At 40.3% G+C, this 21,434-nt stretch overlaps 1 protein-coding gene across 18 annotated transcripts in view; it reads right to left on the bottom strand.

The window, feature by feature from the left end:
* Nucleotides 1-21,434, bottom strand: part of LRRFIP2 (LRR binding FLII interacting protein 2) — a 108,468-nt gene that overhangs the window by 71,177 nt on the left and 15,857 nt on the right. For all 18 annotated transcript variants that reach the window (XM_070455393.1, XM_070455397.1, XM_070455391.1 and 15 more), the window contains exon 2: nucleotides 12,669-12,812. In XM_070455393.1, coding sequence (XP_070311494.1) covers nucleotides 12,669-12,758 — 90 coding nt within the window. In that variant the 5' untranslated portion in view covers nucleotides 12,759-12,812. The remainder of the gene's footprint in view (nucleotides 1-12,668; nucleotides 12,813-21,434) is intronic.

Below are 21,434 nucleotides of genomic sequence, written 5' to 3'. Positions count from 1 at the left end.
CAAAAATAAACTCAGTGTGGCTCCCACTGGCATCCCAAATCAGAAACTCAACGAAGGCCAATCCTATTCTAAGTATCTGTCCTAAGGGTCTACTAGTAAAGCAGGATCTATCCCACCCAATGGACAGTGCCCTGTTTCCTTGGAATATAACCCCCATGTCAAATTTCACTATTCTAGGGGGAACAAAGTTATAGTCACTTAAAAAAAACAGTGTTAATTCATCACCCTAAGAGTCAAAGGCAGGAGTTTACTATACAGCTATATAACAAGGAAAACAGATGTACAGACGTGTAAAGTTATATAACAATGTACACACAAAACACAGATGGATGCGTCTATATACAGACACACACCCTGCCTACGATGATGGGAGCCCCGCCCTCCCCAGGGGCCTTGCCTCAACCACCTGATCTCTCCTGCCTGCACCCTCTCCCTCTATTGGTTTGTCCCTCCCATCCTAAGTAGGTTAAAAGCCTCTCCTATCTTTAATAAACAAACAAATGGGGAGTTCCCTGGCAGCCTAGCAGTGAGGATTCCGGGCTCTCACTGCCATGGCCCCGGTTCAGTCCCTGGCTGGGGAACTGAGATCCCATAAGCTGTGCGGCCAACAGGCAAACCGCCCCAGCCCGGTTCGTTCTGTCCCCTCTTCTCTTGGAGGTGGACACAGGGCCAGCTATTCTCCCACCTCCCTCCTGACTCTCCTCAAATGACTGCTTTCTGGCTTCTGCCCAAGTCAAAGTCACTCATGACCTCTGACTACCAAACCCAGTAGAATTTTTCTCTTCTTATCTTGCTTGTCCTTTTTGGATTCCCCATCTCACCACCACTCAGTTCCTTCTGAAACACTCCTCTCTGGGCTTTCTGCAGTGCTTCTCTCTCCTGGTTTTCCTCTTGACTCCGTGATCTGTCTTCTTCAGAGTCCAACATGGGCTACCTCCTCAAACTTTAATGTAACCAAAGCTTCCAGACTTCATCTCACTCTCTTTACCCTATGTCCACCCTAAATTCTCTCCCTGGGTGATAGTGAGAGTCTGCAAATCTCTGCGTCCAACACAGACTTTTCTCTCTCAGTCCTGGCCCAACTGGCTGTTAAACACTGGGCTGTCCCACTGGAACCTCAGATTCAAAGCATCACAAATGGAATTTACCATGGTGGTATTGAATGGAGCCAAATGCGGAATTGCCAGCCTGCGTGTACATCCGTAATGCGAAATCCACGCAACTAGCACGAGAAAGAAAAGTAAGGTGTGTGTGTGTGTGTGTGTCCCTCAGCTATGTCCAACTCTCTGCAACCCCAGGAAGCCCGCCAAGCTTCTCTGTCCATGGGATTTCCCAGGCAAGAATACTGGAGTGGGTTACCATTTCCTTCTCCAGGGGATCTTCCTGACCCAGGGATCAAACCTGGGTCTCCTGCATTGGCAGGCAGATTCTTTACCATCTGAGTTATTTAGGGCTTTACAGACTATGCTTTAATTTCAAGAAATCTGAAATACAAAATTATACCAAGTGAAACTGTCAAAGAAAATGACTAATTCAGGTAGCTAGGTCTCAAGAGTTTACTGTGTTTAATTTTGTTTATTCTTCCATGACACTCATGCCAAAAGAATACTGAAAGACAAGCTGAGACATAATATTTATTGTGTTGCTATGGTTTCCAAATTAACAAATAAAAGTCATTACTCAACTTCCTAGTAACTTCCCTTTAGTAGAAAATCTTGGGTACCATTTCTCTTAATTTGATCTTACAATATCAACTTTTTTTTTTTAAGCTTTTGGTAGTTGAAAACCAACTTTCCTGAGCATAAACAACAATATTAGATAAAATCTAGGTAATTTTAATCCATTTTCTTCTGATGTCTAACAACTGTATCTTCCTTTTATTCAGAAATGTTCTGACAGCAAAATATTCTTTCGGAATGAGAGAAGAAATTTAAGATTACAGACTTTATTACTGAGGTTTGAATACAATCTAATAAATAAGATAGCACAGGAAAGCTGAAACTTTGGCTCAGCAATGACATGTCCTGCCAAAGGAAAATGTGATTCACAGTCCCAGCAGAAATACTTTGTGTGTGTCTTGGAGGCTGGGAGTAGGGGTTGCTAGTAATGGCTTTATATTTAGGATAATGATACTGTGCTATCTGAATTTTTTCTCCAAATGCCTGTAAATCACAGAAATGGAGAAGATAATGACAATGAATTTTATACCAAACATATTTTAGTCACACTGACACAAAACTTCAGGCTCAGTAATCCTCCCTTAATTCTGGTTAGAGGGATAACTCCAGGAACAGTGAGCCACCAAGAGTAACGTTGGCCATCACAGAGCCAGGGCTTTGGATTGCATGGGGAGGGGTGCCCCAATCACATCGGCCTCCCTCCTTTGCCTTAATTTCAGTGGGTACATGGGAAAAAAAATGAAGACAGGTTGCATTTATGCACTAACGCCACTGGAAAGATTCCTAATTGACTAAAAGTGACAAGTCTTTCAAAGCATTTGTCTAATAAAAACGTTAAGTACAGGACTTCCCTGGTGGTCCAGTGGTTAAAGAATCCGCCTGCCAATGCAGAGGAAATGAGTTCCAGCCCTGGTCTGGGAAGATCCCACATGCCGCGGAGCAGCTAACCCTGTGTGCGCCGCCGCCGCCGCAGCCCATGCACCTAAACATGCGCTGCAGCAAGGAGCCACGCAGGGAGAAGCCGTGCCCCGCCGAGAGCAGCTCCGCTTGCCGCCGTCAGAGAACGCCCGAGCAGCAACGAAGACCCAGCACAGCGAAAAATGAAACAAGACACCAGTGAGGACGAAGCGGCAGAATTTTTAAGGAAACCCTTAACTGGGTAAAAATGGAAAGAAAAGCATTCATTTTTCATAACTCTGAAAAGTTGACTCATAGTTTATAATCTTTTATAAATTTTGTGTACCACCACTGAGCATATTAAAGGTAATTTAAAGAAGAGTAATTCTGCCTTCTGTGGAAATACTTTTCAGACAAATCCAATTTGCACAGAACAACCTAACCAAACACAAAAGGATGATCAAAGAAGTGTCAACATTCGGAAGACTCGAGATCTGACCTGGAGTTCTTCAGGGCTCAGCCCAAGGAGTGACTACCCTCAACTGTACACTGTCTCCAGACAATCTCACCCACAACTCATGATCTCAATCCCTTTCTACAGGAGCACAAGTCTCAGATGTGTCTGTACAGCCCAGACCTCTCCTTTGAGCTCCTGACCCAAAGCCCCAAGCTGCTTCTTCAGAATCTCCAGACACATTAAATACCACACAGCCTAACATAAATTTACAGTCTTCCCTCTGCAAACGTCCTCCCCACACTAACATTGCCTACCATGCAACCGGATGCACAACCCCAAGCCTCCACCCCCACTACCCAACTGCTGCCACTCACCGAGCATCTTCTCTGCCTCCATTCCCACCATCTCCCCTCAGCGCCACAGTCGCCACTTTAGGCCGGGCCACCGTGGGCTCCGTGACTCATCTCCCTGCAACCACTACGGTCTCTTTCTGGTATTATTAATAACAGCATCTCCAACCCACAGGAAAGCCATCTTTTGAAGGCACAAATCTGATCACGTCATACCCCTACACAAAATCCTTCATTTTTCCCCTTTCCTCTTTAGAACGCAGACCAAAATCATATCAGGGTTCTCAACCTAAGTCTTACTGACATTTGAACCAGAGAGTTCTTTCTTGTGGGGGGCTGTCCTGGGCACTGTAGCGTATTTAGCAATACCCCTGACCTCTCCCCACAAATGCCAGTAGTGACAGGCAGAAATATCCTCACACGTTGCCCACTGTCTCCTGTGGGACAGAGTCACTCGCTGTTGAGAGCCGCCAGCCTACATGACCTGGCTCCTGCCCGCCTCTGTCCACGTCACAGTCACAGTGATATCCTGGGGGCACAAGAGTTAGGAGTGGAGGAGCCCAAGTGCACTTGTAAACCCGACCCCTTTCCAGCTCTGTGACCGTGAGCAAGCTACCTCACTTCTCCATGCCTTGGATAAAATGAGAACAGCAGACCCCCGCACAGAGTTATCAAGAGGATTAAGTCTGTTTAAAGGACTCAGAACAGTGCCTGGTACATAATCAGAGCTCAGCAAAAGTTAGCTGGTGCTATTCCTTGAATTCTCCCTATCTTTTGGCCTCAGAAGCTTGTCCCATGTTCTTCCCTCTGACTGTAAAGCTCTTCCTGGAATCTGACAGCTCCTCCTAAATCATTCCACTCCTCCTTCAAAACTCAACTGAAAGGGTGCTTCCTCAGGGAAGCCTTCCCAAAGCCGTCAAACATGTCAAGTCCCCCATCACACACTCATCAATAAAATCATTTACTGTTTACTCGAAGTACTTAGCACGGCTGTACATAAATATATTATTACATTTGCTAAATTTTAAGAATGCTACTGGTTGTGACATATACTGACAACCACAGCTTTCAAGACAGAAATCACAATATTAAATGTAGACATTAATTTTAGGGTCAATTTTTTTCCTCTAGCATCTAAGCTCTGTAAGGGAAATGGCCACGTTAGACCTTGTCCTGACCTAACACAGCACCTGTGCGAGTAGATCCTCAATGAACATTTACTAAATGAATGACATTCAAAATTCAGGTTTCTAAAAAACCCCACTTTATTCTTAAATGAAAAATGGTATTAATACCCATAATCATTATTGACTATAGAAATTCTTTGCATTTTAAAAAACTGCTATCCTTCACACAAGGTTTTTATCCTTAATTCAACACTGCCTAAAAATGAACAGATTACTAGAACAAAACAGCAAAACAACTATGAGAAAATCATTAACTCTATCAAGCTATCATGGCTGTTATTCCATAAAACAGTAACACTAGACAGTACTTTTTAAACTAAGCACAGTTCTTCCCTTTGTATCCTTCTTCTCAGGCTGCTAATTCATAATCAAATTTCTGGTTCTCATTACTAGGTGGCTGGAATCTACCATTTTGGGCAGAAAAATAATAAAATCCAAGCAACTGTTCATCAACAGATAAATGGATAAAGAAAATGTAATATATACATACAATGGACTATCATTTATCCATAAAAGAAGGAATTAAGTTCTCTAAAATGGAAGAGAAAGAGGAATGAAGTTCTGACACTTGCTACAACATGGATGAATCTTGAAGACATTGTGCTAAGGCATCAAGCCAGAAACAAGAGGACAACTACTGTATGATTCCCATTACGTGGAGTATGTGGACCCAGACAAGTACACAGGGACACGCAGTAAGTCAGAGGCTGCCAGGGGCTGAGCAAGGGCAGAGGCGGTGCTGCTTGATGGCTAAGGACTTCTGTCTGGAGATGAGAGGTGTTGGAAATAGACAGTGTTGATGGTTACACATATTTTGACCACAGCTTAAAAATTAGTCATGCAAAAACCATTGAATGGTGTGCTTCAGAGGAGTGAATTACATGTTATGTGAATTATATCTCAATAAAGCTAGTGTTAAAAAAAAATGAAATCTGAAAGTTCTAGCAGTGACAAATGCTAAATAGCCATAGAGTTTCCTTTTGTCCTTACTATTACCAACAGGTGTGCACACAGAATATGTTTTACATGCAAACTCTGCTCAACATGACAGTCTCCACACATTTCATTTGCTAGACTCTAACCCTTATGGCAGAAAGAGGAACTAAAAAACCTCTTGATGAAAGTGAAAGAGGAGAGTGAAAAAGTTGGCTTAAAGCTCAACATTCAGAAAACTAAGATCATGGCATCTGGTCCCATCACTTCATGGGAAATAGATGGGGAAACAGTGGAAACAGTGGCTGACTTTATTCTTCTGGCCTCCAAAATCACTGCAGATGGTGATTGCAGCCATGAAGTTAAAAGACCCTTACTCCTTGGAAGGAAAGTTATGACCAACCTAGACAGCGCCTAGTAAAAAGCAGAGACATTACTTTTCCAACAAAGGTCTGTCTAGTCAAGGCTATGGATTTTTCCAGTGATCATGTATGGATGTTAAGAGTTGGACTATAATGAAAGCTGAGCACTGAAGAATTGATGTTTCTGAACTGTGGTGTTGGAGAAGACTCTTGAGAGTCCCTTGGACTGCAAGGAGATCCAACCAGTCCATCCTAAAGGAGATAAGTCCTGGGTGTTCATTGGAAGGACTGATGTTGAAGCTGAAACTCCAATCCTTTGGCCACCTGATGCGAAGAGCTGACTCATTGGAAAAGACCCTGATGCTGGGAGGGATTGGGGGCAGGAGGAGAAGGGGACGACAGAGGATGAGATGGCTGGATGGCATCACCGACTCTATGGACATGAGTTTGAGTAAACTCTGGGAGCTGGTGATGGACAGGGAGGCCTGGCGTGCTGTGATTCATGGGGTCATAAAGAGTTGGACACGACTGAGCGACTGAACTGAACTCCTATAAAAGATCAGTATCTATGCTTGTCATTGATTCTGTTTGTTTACTTATATATTTATTTGGCTGTGTCGGGTTTCAGTTGTGGCACGAGGGATCGCTGATCTTTGTTGTGCTTGTAGGATCTTTCAAGTTGCATCACATGTGAACACTTAGCTGCGACATATGGGATCCAGTTCCCTGACCAGGGATGGAACCCAGGCCCCCTCATTGGGAGTGCAGAGTCTTAGCCACTGGACCACCAGGGAAGTCGCCGTCAATGACTCCTTAGGTTTAAGAGAATTGTGCAAGATGAGTATGAATTTTGAGGGGGGTCCTGAATCTCAAAAGAAATCACAGAATTTTAGAACTGGAAAGACATTCCGATCATCAGGTTCAAAGATAAGCAACATTCTGATGAGTTTCATTTGAAGGAAAGTGCAGAAAACATGTTTTCTTCATCATTTCGGCTCTACAACAAGGAAAGGAGTAATATTCCAGGCTTCAGTGACGCCGTTATCAGACTGCCTGCATACCCTTCAAGACCCTTCTACTTTTCATAGAAACACTCACGAAACTGACTGTGGTGAGGCGGCATAACTGGCCTTCATCCTTCCCCGTCCTTCTCCCTTTCAGATGCTAGCTGCCTAAGGGTGCCCAAGTTGATACACTCTGTGCTTTTAGGTAATTTTCACTGACAGTCAACTCTCCAACAGCATTTTCCCCAAACCTGTGGGACAATCAAAGTCACAGGAGCAAGAAAGGTAATAAGCATCCAGATGGGCCTTCTGATAGCCCGGAGAACCTGCTGGGACTTCCCCCAACACCTGCTCTCAGAGTGCCGTGACAGATATGCCCTCCTGAGAGAGCAGCAACTCACCTATCACAGCACGGCAGGACTCCTCATTCACAGAGCAGTCTCCAAACATTGCAACATTTCCAAAGATCCATACAGGTTTTACAAGATAAGAAGAATCCTAGAGATAGATGGTGATGACGGTTGCACACGTGACTGTACTTAAACCCACAGAACTGCACACTTAAAAATGGTTACAGTGGTCAATGTTATGAGTATTTTATAACAATTTTCAAATGCACTCAGCTCCACATGTTAGCACACAAATTATTCAGTGTGCAGAACACCATCACGCCTCTTTTCCCTTTTCTCCTCCTTCCCTCTAGTTGTCTGATTTGGTGCCAACTGAGAAGCATGGAAACTTGAAAGAAAGTAAGCAGGAGGAAAAAGAAGCTATTTTTGTTTATTTATTGCATGCCCTATCTACTTCAAAAAGTAATTTGAAATGAGGAAAGACAAACTAAACTCGTAAGATTAAACTTTAAAAAAAAGATTAAGCTATTTGTCATTTTTAGTTGTTACGAGGGTTCTGTTAGTTTTAATTCCTAACCCAAGGCACTTCTGTGTGTGTGAAAGGATGATCCTATCAGAGAAAATAAAGATTGTCCAACATACGAGTGGACAATAGAGAACAGGCTATGAAAACTTGAAAGAGAAAAAAAGAATCACAAAGGATGTATGAAAGAATTATTAAGACTGCTAAACCTATTTCCTCTAAAGTTTCACAACTGCATCATACATTAGGCACTCATTCTTGCAAATAAAATCTTGAATCTTAAAAGAAAAAATTAGTCTTTTAAGTTTCAAGTTTAAGCTGACCAGATCATTAGAGTTGGAATATTCACGTTCAGAGTTCAGAAGACAGACATGAAAACTAGGAATCAGGTCAGTTCAGTCGCTCAGTTGTGTCCGACTCTTTGTGACCCCATGAACCGCAGCACACCAGGCCTCCCTATCCATCACCAACTGCTGGAGTCACCAAACCCATGTCCATTGAATCGGTGATGCCATCCAGCCATCTCATCCTCTGTCGTCCCCTTCTCCTCCTGCCCCCAATCCCTCCCAGCATCAGGGTCTTTTCTTTTTTTTTTTTAGTTTTATTATTATTTTTTTTTCATTTATTTTTATTAGTTGGAGGCTAATTACTTTACATCATTACAGTAGTTTTTGTCATACATTGAAATGAATTAGCCATGGATTTACATGTATTCCCCATCCCAGTCCCCCCTCCCACCTCCCTCTCCATCCGATCCCTCTGGGTCTTCCCAGTGCACCAGCCCCGAGCACTTGTCTCATGCACCCAACTTGGGCTGGTGATCTGTTTCACCCTAGATAATATACATGTTTCAATGCTGTTCTCTTGAAACATCCCACCCTCGCCTTGTCCCAGAGTCCACAAGTCTGATCTATACATCTGAGTCTCTTTTTCTGTTTTGCATATAGGGTTATCGTTACCATCTTTCTAAAGTCCATATATATGTGTTAGTATACTGTAATGGTCTTTATCTTTCTGGCTTACTTCGCTCTGTATAATGGGCTCCAGTTTCATCCATCTCATTAGAACTGATTCAAATGAATTCTTTTTAATGGCTGAGTAATAATCCATGGTGTATATGTACCACAGCTTCCTCATCCATTCGTCTGCTGATGGGCATTTGGGTTGCTTCCATGTCCTGGCTATTATAAACAGTGCTGTGATGAACATTGGGGTGCACGTCTCTTTCAGATCTGGTTTCCTTGGTGTGTATGCCCAGAAGTGGGATTGCTGGGTCATATGGCAGTTCTATTTCCAGCTTTTTAAGAAATCTCCACACCGTTCTCCGTAGTGGCTGTACTAGTTTGCATTCCCACCAACAGTGTCAGAGGGTTCCCTTTTCTCCACACCCTCTCCAGCATTTATTGCTTGTAGACTTTTGGATAGCAGCCATCCTGACTGGCGTATAATGGTACCTCATTGTGGTTTTGATTTGCATTTCTCTGATAATGAGTGATGTTGAGCATCTTTTCATGTGTTTGTTAGCCATCAGTATGTCTTCCTTGGAGAAATGTCTGTTGAGTTCTTTGGCCCATTTTTTGATTGGGTCATTTATTTTTCTGGAGTTGAGCTGGAGGAGTTGCTTGTATATTTTTGAGATTAATCCTTTGTCTGTTGCTTCGTTTGCTATTATTTTCTCCCAATCTGAGGGCTGTCTTTTCACCTTGCTTATAGTTTCCTTTGTTGTGCAAAAGCTTTTAAGTTTCATTACGTCCCATTTGTTTATTTTTGCTTTTATTTCGGAAATTCTGGGATGTGGGTCATAGAGGATCCTGCTGTGATTTGTGTCGGAGAGTGTTTTGCCTATGTTCTCCTCTAGGAGTTTGATAGTTTCTAGGCTTACATTTAGATCTTTAATCCATTTTGAGTTTATTTTTGTGTATGGTGTTAGAAAATGTTCTAGTTTCATTCTTTTACAGGTGGTTGACCAGTTTTCCCAGCACCACTTGTTAAAGAGGTTATCTTTTTTCCATTGTATATCCTTGCCTCCTTTGTCGAAGATAAGGTGACCATAGGTTCGTGGACTTATCTCTGGGCTTTCTATTCTGTTCCATTGATCTATATTTCTGTCTTTGTGCCAGTACCATACTGTCTTGATGACTGTGGCTTTGTAGTAGAGTCTGAAGTCAGGCAGATTGATTCCTCCAGTTCCATTCTTCTTTCTCAGGATTACTTTGGCTATTCGAGGTTTTTTGTATTTCCATACAAATTGTGAAATTATTTGTTCTAGTTCTGTGAAAAATACCGTTGGTAGTTTGATAGGGATTGCATTGAATCTATAGATTACTTTGGGTAGTATAGCCATTTTGACAATATTGATTCTTCCAATCCATGAACACGGTATATTTCTCCATCTATTTGTGTCCTCTTTGATTTCTTTCATCAGTGTTTTATAGTTTTCTATGTATAGGTCTTTTGTTTCTTTAGGTAGATATACTCCTAAATATTTTATTCTTTTTGTTGCAATGGTGAATGGTATTGTTTCCTTAATTTCTCTGTTTTCTCATTGTTAGTGTATAGGAATGCAAGAGATTTCTGTGTGTTAATTTTATATCCTGCAACTTTACTGTATTCATTGATTAGCTCTAGTAATTTTCTGGTAGAGTCTTTAGGGTTTTCTATGTAGAGGATCATGTCATCTGCAAACAGAGAGAGTTTCACTTCTTCTTTTCCTATCTGGATTCCTTTTACTTCTTTTTCTGCCCTGATTGCTGTGGCCAAAACTTCCAAAACTATGTTGAATAGTAGTGGTGAGAGTGGGCACCCTTGTCTTGTTCCTGATTTCAGGGGAAATGCTTTCAATTTTTCACCATTGAGGGTGATGCTTGCTGTGGGTTTGTCATATATAGCTTTTATTATGTTGAGGTATGTTCCTTCTATTCCTGCTTTCTGGAGAGTTTTAATCATAAATGGATGTTGAATTTTGTCAAAGGCTTTTTCTGCATCTATTGAGATAATCATATGGTTTTTATCTTTCAATTTGTTAATGTGGTGTATTACATTGATTGACTTGCGGATATTAAAGAATCCTTGCATTCCTGGGATAAAGCCCACTTGGTCATGATGAATGATTTTTTTAATATGTTGTTGGATTCTGTTTGCTAGAATTTTGTTAAGGATTTTTGCATCTATGTTCATCAGTGATATTGGCCTGTAGTTTTCTTTTTTTGTGGCATCTTTGTCTGGTTTTGGAATTAGGGTGATGGTGGCCTCATAGAATGAGTTTGGAAGTTTACCACCTTCTGCAATTTTCTGGAAGAGTTTGAGTAAGATAGGTGTTAGCTCTTCTCTAAATTTTTGGTAGAATTCAGCTGTGAAGCCATCTGGTCCTGGGCCTTTGTTTGCTGGAAGATTTCTGATTACAGTTTCGATTTCCTTCCTTGTGATGGGTCTGTTAAGATCTTCTATTTCTTCCTGGTTCAGTTTTGGAAAGTTATACTTCTCTAAGAACTTGTCCATTTCTTCCAAGTTGTCCATTTTATTGGCATAGAGCTGCTGGTAGTAGTCTCTTATGATCCTTTGTATTTCAGTGTTGTCTGTTGTGATCTCTCCATTTTCATTTCTAATTTTGTTAATTTGGTTCTTCCCCCTTTGTTTCTTAATGAGTCTTGCTAATGGTTTGTCAATTTTGTTTATTTTTTCAAAAAACCAGCTTTTAGCTTTGTTAATTTTTGCTATGATCTCTTTAGTTTCTTTTGCATTTATTTCTGCCCTAATTTTTAAGATTGCTTTCCTTCTACTAACCCTGGGGTTCTTCATTTCTTCTTCCTCTAGTTGCTTTAGGTGTAGAGTTAGGTTATTTATTTGACTTTTTTCTTGTTTCTTGAGGTAGGCCTGTAATGCTATGAATCTTCCCCTTAGCACTGCTTTTTACAGTATCACCAATTTTTAAAAACAAACTTTGTTAAGGTATTATCACAGTTTTGTCATCAGATTTTAGAGAACTTCCTCTGCCTCAAATATCCTCCTACAAAATTTGACTTTCAATTCAAAAGCTGAGTAGCTTACAAAAAGAAAAATGTAACAATGAGCTAAATCCAAAAAAACACTGTGATATGTCAAAAGGAAATAGCACTAGTTTTACATGAGTTATTTACTAAGAATAACAAAGAGGAAGTGATGAGGGAACAATTCGCACCCAAAGAATACAATCTGAAAATGCTCTAAGTGCTTCTTCTACCAGGTTAGTATATAGTCAGGTCTGCAACTGCAGACAGAGTTTGAAACAAAGTTGGCTCCTCACTAAGAAATCACAGCTGGGAGTTATCTGAAATGTCCAATATGCAACAGGAAATGCTGCCAGAGATCTAATAGGTGACACTCCTTTCCTTTTTGTCCTTTTTTCTGAGTTGTCAACAAATCAAAACAAAAATGCTCCGGAAGCTCTATTACTAGCTAAAAGTTAAACACAAAAATTCCACTGCAGTTATTTCAAAAACTGCTAAGATGCTGAATCTGAGCAGACACCAAATAAGGACTGTTTCTGTCAACAATGATACAGTGCTTCCTGGAATATATTAACTGTAGAGCCCAAATGAGCATTTCTATAATAGAGCTATCATATCTTCAACATTCTAATTACCTTAAGCTTCAATAACGAATATTAATTATAAATTTCAAAACATTAGGACAAGTCCCTGGAGGTCAACTAAACCACAAAAATAAAATGAAAAATTAATTTTAGATAACTTGAATAAATACCCAAGTAAAGAGACAGTAACTGCATTTTATTCTAATACAACATTTTGGAGGCTGTATTTAACATCTAATTCACAGTAAACATTCTGAAACTAGCTCAATGAATGAATCTCTATATTTGTTACCCCAGCATCTTTACAACATTCTCTTTTATACAACTCAGTGGTGAGAGAGGTTTTCTAGACATACCTCTCTGGCAATGCTACTCAAAGCTTCATCTTCTGCAGAAAATCGGTCTTTCACAGGTGTCCTTTTCCTTCCAGAACCAGGAGTCCCCATCTTGTCTTCTAAATAGTCTTTAAACAATGAAATGTGACTTCACTGTTTTCAGCCCTGAAATAAAAAAGAAACAGAATAATTTAGGATGTTTCTCTTTATATAGTTTTAATACTCACTTACACTTTTAACAATGAGAAATTATATTTAAGTATCAATTACTGAAATTAGTCACCACTTTGTCTTCCACTATCAGTTTTTTCCCAATAAATTTTAGAATATTTAAATTTATACTAATTACTAAATCTCCTATGGTTTTCACTATATTATCCACAGCACTCTGTGAGAACGTATTATGTTAGCTTCAGAAAACTGCAAACAGCAATAATTTTACTTAACAATCTAAAATTACTAGAGCTATTTCTAAAATCTATTTACATTCCAGAGAGAAAAAAACATTTCACAGAAGTCATCCAGCCTAAAACTTTGAGAGCGCATATTCAAGAAAATTTAATACAGAGCCTTAAAGCTACAAAGGCAAGTTGGCTTTCAGTGTAAATCAAGAAGCAATTCCACTTAAACCACTGCTGTGCAGTTGCTAAGTTGTGACCATCTCTGCAACCCCATGGACTACAGCCCACCAGGTTCCTCTGTCCATGGGATTTTACAGGCAGAAATACTGGAGTGGGTTGCCATTTCCTTCTCCAGGAGATACTCCCGACCCAGGGATCAAACCTGCTCCTTCTGCATTGGCAGGTGGATTCTTTGCCACTGAGCCACCAAGGAAGTTACCACATTAAAAAGAAAAAGAATAAAGTTTATTATTCTGCAATTAGCAATAAACAACAATGTCTGTTGTTCAGTCTTTAAGTTGGGTCCAACTCTTTGTGATCCCGTGGACTGCAGCGTGCCAGGCTTCCCTGTCTTTCACTTTCTCCTGGAGTTTGCTCATTGAGTCGGTGATAACTATCTAACCATCTCATCCTCTGCCGCCTCCTTCTCCTTTTGCCTTCAATCTTTCCCAGCATCAGGGTCTTTTCCAATGAGTTGGCTCCTCGCATCAGGTGGCCAAAGTATTAGAGCTTCAGCATCAGTCCTTCCAATGAATATGTAAGGCTGATTTCCTTTAGGATTGACTGGCTTGATCTCCCTGTTGTCCAAGGGACTCTCAAGAGTCTTCCCCAGCACCATAATTCAAAAGCATCAATTCTTCGGTGCTCAGCCTTCTTTATGGTCCAATTCTCACATCTGTACATGACTACTGGAAAAATCATAGTTTTGACTACATGGACCTTTGTTAGCAAGATGATGTCTTTGCTTTTCAATACATTGTCTGTGTCTGTCATAGCTTTCCTTCCAAGGAGCAAGCATCTTTTAATTCTTTGGCTGCAGTCACTGTCGGCAGTGATTCTGGAGCCCAAGAAAATAAAGTCTGTCACTGTTTCCAATTTTTCCCCTTCTATTTGCCATGAAGTGATGGGACCAGATGTCACGATCTTAGTTTTCTGAAGGCTGAGTTTTGCCCTTTATGGATCACAGTCTTCTTGTGGCAAAGGGGCTTGTGTAACTCAGTGAAACTATGCACCATGCTGTGCAGGGCCACCCAGGACGGATGGATCATAGTTGAGAGTTCTGACAAAACATGGTCAACTGGAGGAGAGAGTGGCAAACCACTCCAGTGTTCTTGGCCTGAGAACCCCATGAACAGTACAATAACCAACATCTAGGGCAACAAATCCTGAATAGCTGCTATTGCCAGGTAGGTACTATGGGAGGTGTTAAAAATACAGTGATGAACAAAACAAAGGAGAGAAGGAAAAAGTCGTCTGCTAGCATTAAATAACAAGGATGATAAAGACCATCTAACCTTTCTAGCACATGGTATTTGAAATAAAAGACACTAGTGAGAGAATGCATCCCAAATTACATGACTCCTTCTCTCCTATACACATTCCTGGGCGTGTAGCTTTTTAAATGAAATATCCATCAGTTTTTCCCTAGCTTTAACAAAATAAACTGGCGAGGGACTTCCCTGGTGGTTCAGTGGTTAAGAATCAGCCTTCTAATGCAGATGATGCGAGTTTGAGCCCTGACTGGAGAACCGGGATCCCACATGCCATGGAGCAACTAAGCTCATGAGCCCCAACTACTGAAGCCCACAGGGCGTAACTAGAGAGCCCATGCGCAGCAGCAAAAGATCCTGCATGCTACAAATAAGACCCAACGCAAGTAAACAAAATAAGTTAATAAATACATCAACCAGCAAAATTTCATTCGACAAGAAGCCACAAAGAAAATCTCAAGTGAGTCTGTCCTAATAGAATACACTATTGAATATATTAAAAGTATAAGTGACTTTAATGTATTGGAATGAATTTACTGGATCCAAGCAAAATAAAACAGAACTCATCAATTCATTCTGCCCAAAAAAGTTCTCTCTGATGAAAATTCAGGCCATTCCTATCTTAGCTGACTCCATTTTTTTCCCTACACAGCTGACCTGTTATGTTTGTCAATCAGAATGAAGACGGATGATAGTCTTATTATTCTGCCATAGAAAATATATCTCTATACAAGAAAGTCCATGCAGTCCATGGGGTCGCAAAGAGTCTGACATGACAAGCGGTTGAACTGATACAAGACAAGGATTCATTTAAATGGAAACAGAAGAAAAAAAAATAAGAATGTATACCTGAAGGCAGCACCTGATTAAATCCTAGCCACGAATCAAGACAATTTCTGGAAAGCACAGACAATTCCCCCCCCCCCGCCCCGCCCCCAGAAATCTGCCATCATTCTTAGCCTCAGCACCATTTTAGAGATCATTCACTTATTTAATACTAATGTGCAAACACTAGTCACCCACCGAGAAAAGCAGCCTGCAACAGAAGGTGCCTTTTCAGACCCGAGTGACAATTTAGCTGCTGCTCTGTGGTATCATCTAATATTTGCCCTTTAGCCAACTTTCCAAGGACTCACTGAAAGACATTTCACAGAAGTGGGATACAAAACGTACGCATTTTCTAATTCTAGACACACAAAAATAATTAGAGAAGAAAACAAGACTTGTCTGGAACTGTAGCAAAGTTTAACAGTAGTTTTGTTAGAAGGATGAGGTTTTTTCTTCTTGACTCTCTAAAACTTCAATAGCATCGGGGGAAAAGAGATGCATTTAAAAATAAAAGCTTTCATATCAGAGAATAAACTGGCCCCAAAGTGGATTGCACCCAAATTAGGCCCAATATGCTACCCAGCTGAGACACGTTATTTGACACCACCACCAGTGGCATGCTTTTGAATAGAGGATTTCTTTCTCCTCTTTTCCCATAATCCATTTTCCTTGTTTCTCAACTAATACACTGCCTTAGACGTTAGAGCTGCCAGGATATTCCTTAGCACACAGATTTACCTAAATAATTATCCTTTCTAAGGGGCTTCCCAGTGGCTCAGTGGTAAAGAAATCTGCCTGCCAATGCAGGGGACATGGGTTTGAGCCCTGATCCAGGAAGATCCCCACATTCCATGGAGTAACTAAGCCCGTGCGTCGTAACTACTGAAGCCTGAGCGCCCTAGAGCCCGTGCTCTGCAAGAAAAGCCACTGCAACGAGAAGCCAGTGCACTGCCACAAAGACCCAGCACCGCCAAAAACAACAAATAAAACTTTTTTTTAAAGAATTATCTTTTCTTAACAATGCCTAAACACCAAAACTGTTTCAACAAGCTCCAGGCTAAGCCACCCTGAGAGAAAGATGACAGCGAAAAGGACGGAGGCGCAGGATAACAGAGGAAGCAGAGACAACTTCCTGTCCCCCTAGTCCTCTGAGACTCATCTACAAGGGCTCCCAGGCGTTCTCCTGCATAACTGGCCAGATCCCCGCACGTTTTTCATCTGCACGTGAGGCAGATCAGTCATTACCTATTTTAAAAAACAATTGAGGGCTTTTGCAAAAATTATGCTGTTTGTATTCTGTAAGGAGACATCCTTCCTGACATTAGAAAAATGTAAGGTTTTCAGTCCCTATGCAACCATCTTCTAATGACTCTAGAAGAGTCTACATCACCGACAGGGGGAAACCTTAAATAAGATTTCTGGCATAGACAATAGAAAACTACTTTTCAATGAAATGACAAAATTAAAGATAGTCTTGAAGGTGACCTCAAATAAATTATTTCCAGTTTCTGATTCTAAACGATTCTAAAGTAAATTTCTATTCCAAGGAGGTTTTTTTCAAGAACAGTTTTCTTTGAGAGCCATGTTAATTTCTTCCAGCTTTTCCTTAGTGCTATCAACCAAACCCAGAGCTAAACCTTTACACCCCTTGACAAGAGCAAAACTGCCTGCATTTTTGTGAACTCCTTTACCCAATGTCAAGTTGATTTTCTCCAGATGGTTTTGTCATTAAGTATCTGTCTACCTAAAGGAAAGAAAGGGTGCTGTGAAATATAAACCTTCCAAAACAGACATATCAATAAGGCTTTCTCTTCTCCAACAAGCTTCTCATGCAATACATTTCTGAAAAACAGGCATTTTGCCACATTAAGTGGCGTTTCACTCATGACACGGTTCACTTTCATGAGGACAGAGTATCAGTGTACCATATGCTAAATATAGCACACTCAGATAGTTCTGTCTGGGCCCTGATGGCGGCAGTTCCCTATATCCTAAGTATTATATTTCATCCTAGAGAATTCAACATACTGGCGTTAAGTCTTCTGTGTCAGCACTGTCACTACAGGTAGCCCAAGTCCATACAATGAAACATTTGGTAGTTACTTATAAGCAAGTCCCAAGATCCAGAATGGCACCTGAACTGAAATTAAGAGCGGCCGGAGCTGCTGCCCCTGGACAAGATTCAAAGCGAGAGGCTCTGAGTTGGTTGCAGGACCAGCTGCGGCTCTGCTCGCCCCACTGCCTACGCCTTCCTCTCCTCACCCGAAGAGCAGAAAGAACAACTGTCCCCACCATCTGACATGGCTAATGTGAGGCTCACGTGAGTTAAGATAAATGCAAGCCCTTAGCAGACAAAATGTTTCAAGTGTCTTGAACTAACTAGCTCTTTTACATACTTAGCTTATGAAGCTGACAAAAGGGCATTCCTAGCCTTTCTTTAAAAGTCTTTATATTTAACTAAACAAAAGTATCCTCAAAATTGCTTCTACCAGTATGCTTCTTGAGGTATCACTGGCCATGCTAAAAAACATTTTAAGGTACTCTGTGTTATTCAGAGTCTTTTTTGGAAAATCTGAATAAATACACAAGTTCAGAGGTATAACTGTATAATGTATGTTAGTCACCTTATTAGAACACAAATTGACTTAGAAAGACAAAGGTCATTAGATGGTACACTTAAGATCTGCGCATATACCTCGGTATAAATTCCACCTCAAAAGGAAAGGACCTTCAAACAAATACTGAACTCTAGACAATGATGCGCTTACTGAAACATTCAGGGTTGAAGTGTACTGATACCGTCTACTTATTTTGAAATGCATCCAAAAATAAAAAGGAATAATTGATAGAGAGGAGAATGGATAAAAGACTATATGGGTGACAACATATAATAAAATATTAATAGCAGAATCCAGGTGGTAGGTACAAGAGTGTTCACAGACCTCTGTCAACTGTTTTTTTTAGCTGTGCCACACAGCCTGCAAGATCTTAGTTCCCTGACCAGAAATCAAAGCTGGGCCTGCAGTGAAAGTGTGGAGTCCTAACTACTAGACCACCAGCGAGTTCCCTCAACTTTTTTGTATGTTTGAGATTTTTTATAACAAAGTGCTGGGAAAAAAGTAACTGGTTGACAAAGGTAGATGACTAAATGAACAAAAGGCATGGCAACTGGGAATTGCAATTAAAAAATCTTGATTTGAAATAAAAAGGAAGGCAGAGGTACTCACAGTATAGAAGAATACCAATAGTTATGTATACATTAGAAAGATTATGGGAAAAGCAGAGAACATGAATTCCTGGACTAAAAGGAAAAACAAAAAAAATGGAAGCGGGGAAGGGCACAAAAAGCACGGGGAGGAGAGGGGGAGAGAAAAAGAAAAAAGCAAGGAAGGGAGGGAGGGATTGCAACGACATCAATTCTGAAATATCTAGATGAGACCATTACACAGAACCCACAAAAGCAACAAAAGGAACACCCAGAACTTGAGGCAAAGTAAAAAATGAAAATACATACATGAGGCAAAACTGGAGGGCCTGGCAGAACAAAGAAAGTTAGGTACTAAATACAAACTAAATCTCAGGAAAAGTATCAGAACCTATAAGGGTTAATTTAAACTCATCTTTTATAAAATACAATGCCTATAAAAGGTCAAAGACTTGTATAGTCACATCTCCTACTTCCACACCCAGTAGTCCTAAGAATTACCAAAAATGTTTTTTAAAGTCTAGTATTTTGAATACTTAGTATTCTTATATACCCAACACAACCAATAATCTTTCCGTTTCCTCTTTTCATAAGAGTACATGCCAGGGGCGAACTTCCTTCCTTGCTGACAATGTTATTCAATAAATGAACTCTAACGGGCTGTATGATCAACATGATTTATAATAAATACTACATCATCAACTGTGCAGAACCTAAATCAGGAAGATGTTCTCTTACCAACAACTGCATTCTCAGTTTACCCTAAGAAGTAAACCACGTTCTAGTAGTACCATTTGAATGGACTCCTTTCCCCACACCTTTAAGTAGCTCAGAAATGTATTGTCACATGCCCAGAGACTGAATGGGAAGGAGAGAAAATTACATACTACTGAAGATAGGTCCCACTTAAAAGTGTGAAATAAAGCAGAAAACAAGAAAACAGCACAAGTACTAGGGTTAAAAATAGAAGCTCAGGTGACAAAAAACCCAAACAAAAGTGATAAAATCCCAAACAAAGGTGATAAAGCCCCAAACAAAGGAAAAATGTAGAAGTGTGAAATAAGGATATGATTTTCTAATGTAATATGAAGGAGATTCTAAAATTGCAAAATTTTAATAAAAGAAATCATATACCTTTAATTTTTCCCTTTTCAATGAAGATCTACTAAAAATTTGCAAGGTACTACGTACATACTAATCATTGCCTTGTAAGTGGAAGAAAGAGTACAATGGGAAAATTAAAATCGTAAAGAGGTCAGAGAGAATGTAGCTATACCATTCTACATATTCTTTTTTTAAAGTCAAATAATTAATTTACTTATTGGCCACACTGGAGCGCATATGGTAACTTAGTTCCCTGACCAGAGATCAAACCCATGCTCCGTGCAGCGGAAGTGAGAGTCGTAACCACTGGACATCAGGGAAGTCCTGTCTGCATATCCTTTCTCACTATTCAGAGAATAGTGTTCTCTGAAGCACAAAGGTTTTATTTTGAGGAAGTCAAATCACCTATTTTTTTCTTTTGTTGTAAGACTTTGATGGTGCATAGGCTAAGAAAGCACTGTCCACCCAAAGGTGACAAAGATTTACTCTGTTTTCTTCTAAGAGTTTTATAGCTTTAGTTTTTACATAATCCATTCTGAATTAGTTTTCTACATGGTGTGACGCAGGGATCCAACTTCATTCTTTTGCATGTGGTTATCTACTTTTTCCAGTACCATTTGTTTAAAAGACAGTCCTTTCCCTCACTGAACTGTCTTGGTACCCTTGTTAAAAATCAACTAAACATAAAAGTAAGGGTTTATTTCTGGCCCCACAATTCCATTCCATTGATAAATATATATATCCTTATGCCAGTATTACACTGTCTGTAATTGATTACTGTAGCTTCAAAGTAAGTTTTAACATTAGGAAGCATGAATCCTCCAACTTTGTTCCTCTTTAAGATTGTATTGCCGGGTCTGGGTCCCTTATCTTGCCATACAAATTTTAAGATGGGCATGACTCTTTCTGCAACAAAAATTGAATTCTGCACTGTCCAAGATCAATTTGTACAGCAGTGTCACCTTAACAATATTCATATTCCAAAACATGAACATGGGATGTCTTGCCATTTACCTAGATCTTCTTTAATTTCTTTCACCATATTTTGTGATTTTCAATGAACAAGTCTTGAAATATTTAATTTAAATTTCTTTTCCCATCACAAGGGTCATTTTAAAGATCAAATGGATATATTGAGTACGTTTTAATAAACTGTAAAATGTTTCAGAAATATAAGCTGTAACTGATACCAAAAAAAAAACAAAAAAAAAATCTGAAATCACAATAGCAAAAGAGGTGACAAAGCAAAACTCAGAAGGAAATCCCATGGCTAAAGTTAATCTCAGTTGAGCCACAAGTGGGTGGGTAGGTGGGTGGGGAGTTGTATATTTTCAAACATAAATCTAACCCTAATTCAACACCAGACCTACATACTTTGTGGGAAGGCATTTTTCTCTATTTCCAATTCAGTTCAGTTGCTCAGTCGTGTCTGACTCTTTGTGACCCCACTGACTGCAGCACACCAGGCCTCCCTGTCCATCACCAACTGCCGGAGTTTACTCAAATTCATGTCCATCGAGTCACTGATGCCATCCAACCACCTCATCCTCTGTCATCCCCTTCTCCTCCTGTGCTCAATCTTTCCCAGCATCAGGGTCTTCTCCAATGAGTCAGTTCTTCACATCAGGTGGCAGAAGTATTGGAGTTTCAGCTTCAGCACCAGTGCTTCCAATGAATATTCAGGACTGATTTCCTTTAGGATGAACTAGTTTGATTTCCTTGCAGTCCAAGGGACTCTCAAGAGTCTTCTCCAACACCA

Source organism: Odocoileus virginianus, chromosome 26 (genome assembly GCF_023699985.2).
Source record: "Odocoileus virginianus isolate 20LAN1187 ecotype Illinois chromosome 26, Ovbor_1.2, whole genome shotgun sequence".
Taxonomy (NCBI): Eukaryota; Metazoa; Chordata; class Mammalia; order Artiodactyla; family Cervidae; genus Odocoileus; species Odocoileus virginianus.
This window is presented reverse-complemented; position numbering and strand designations above follow the sequence as displayed.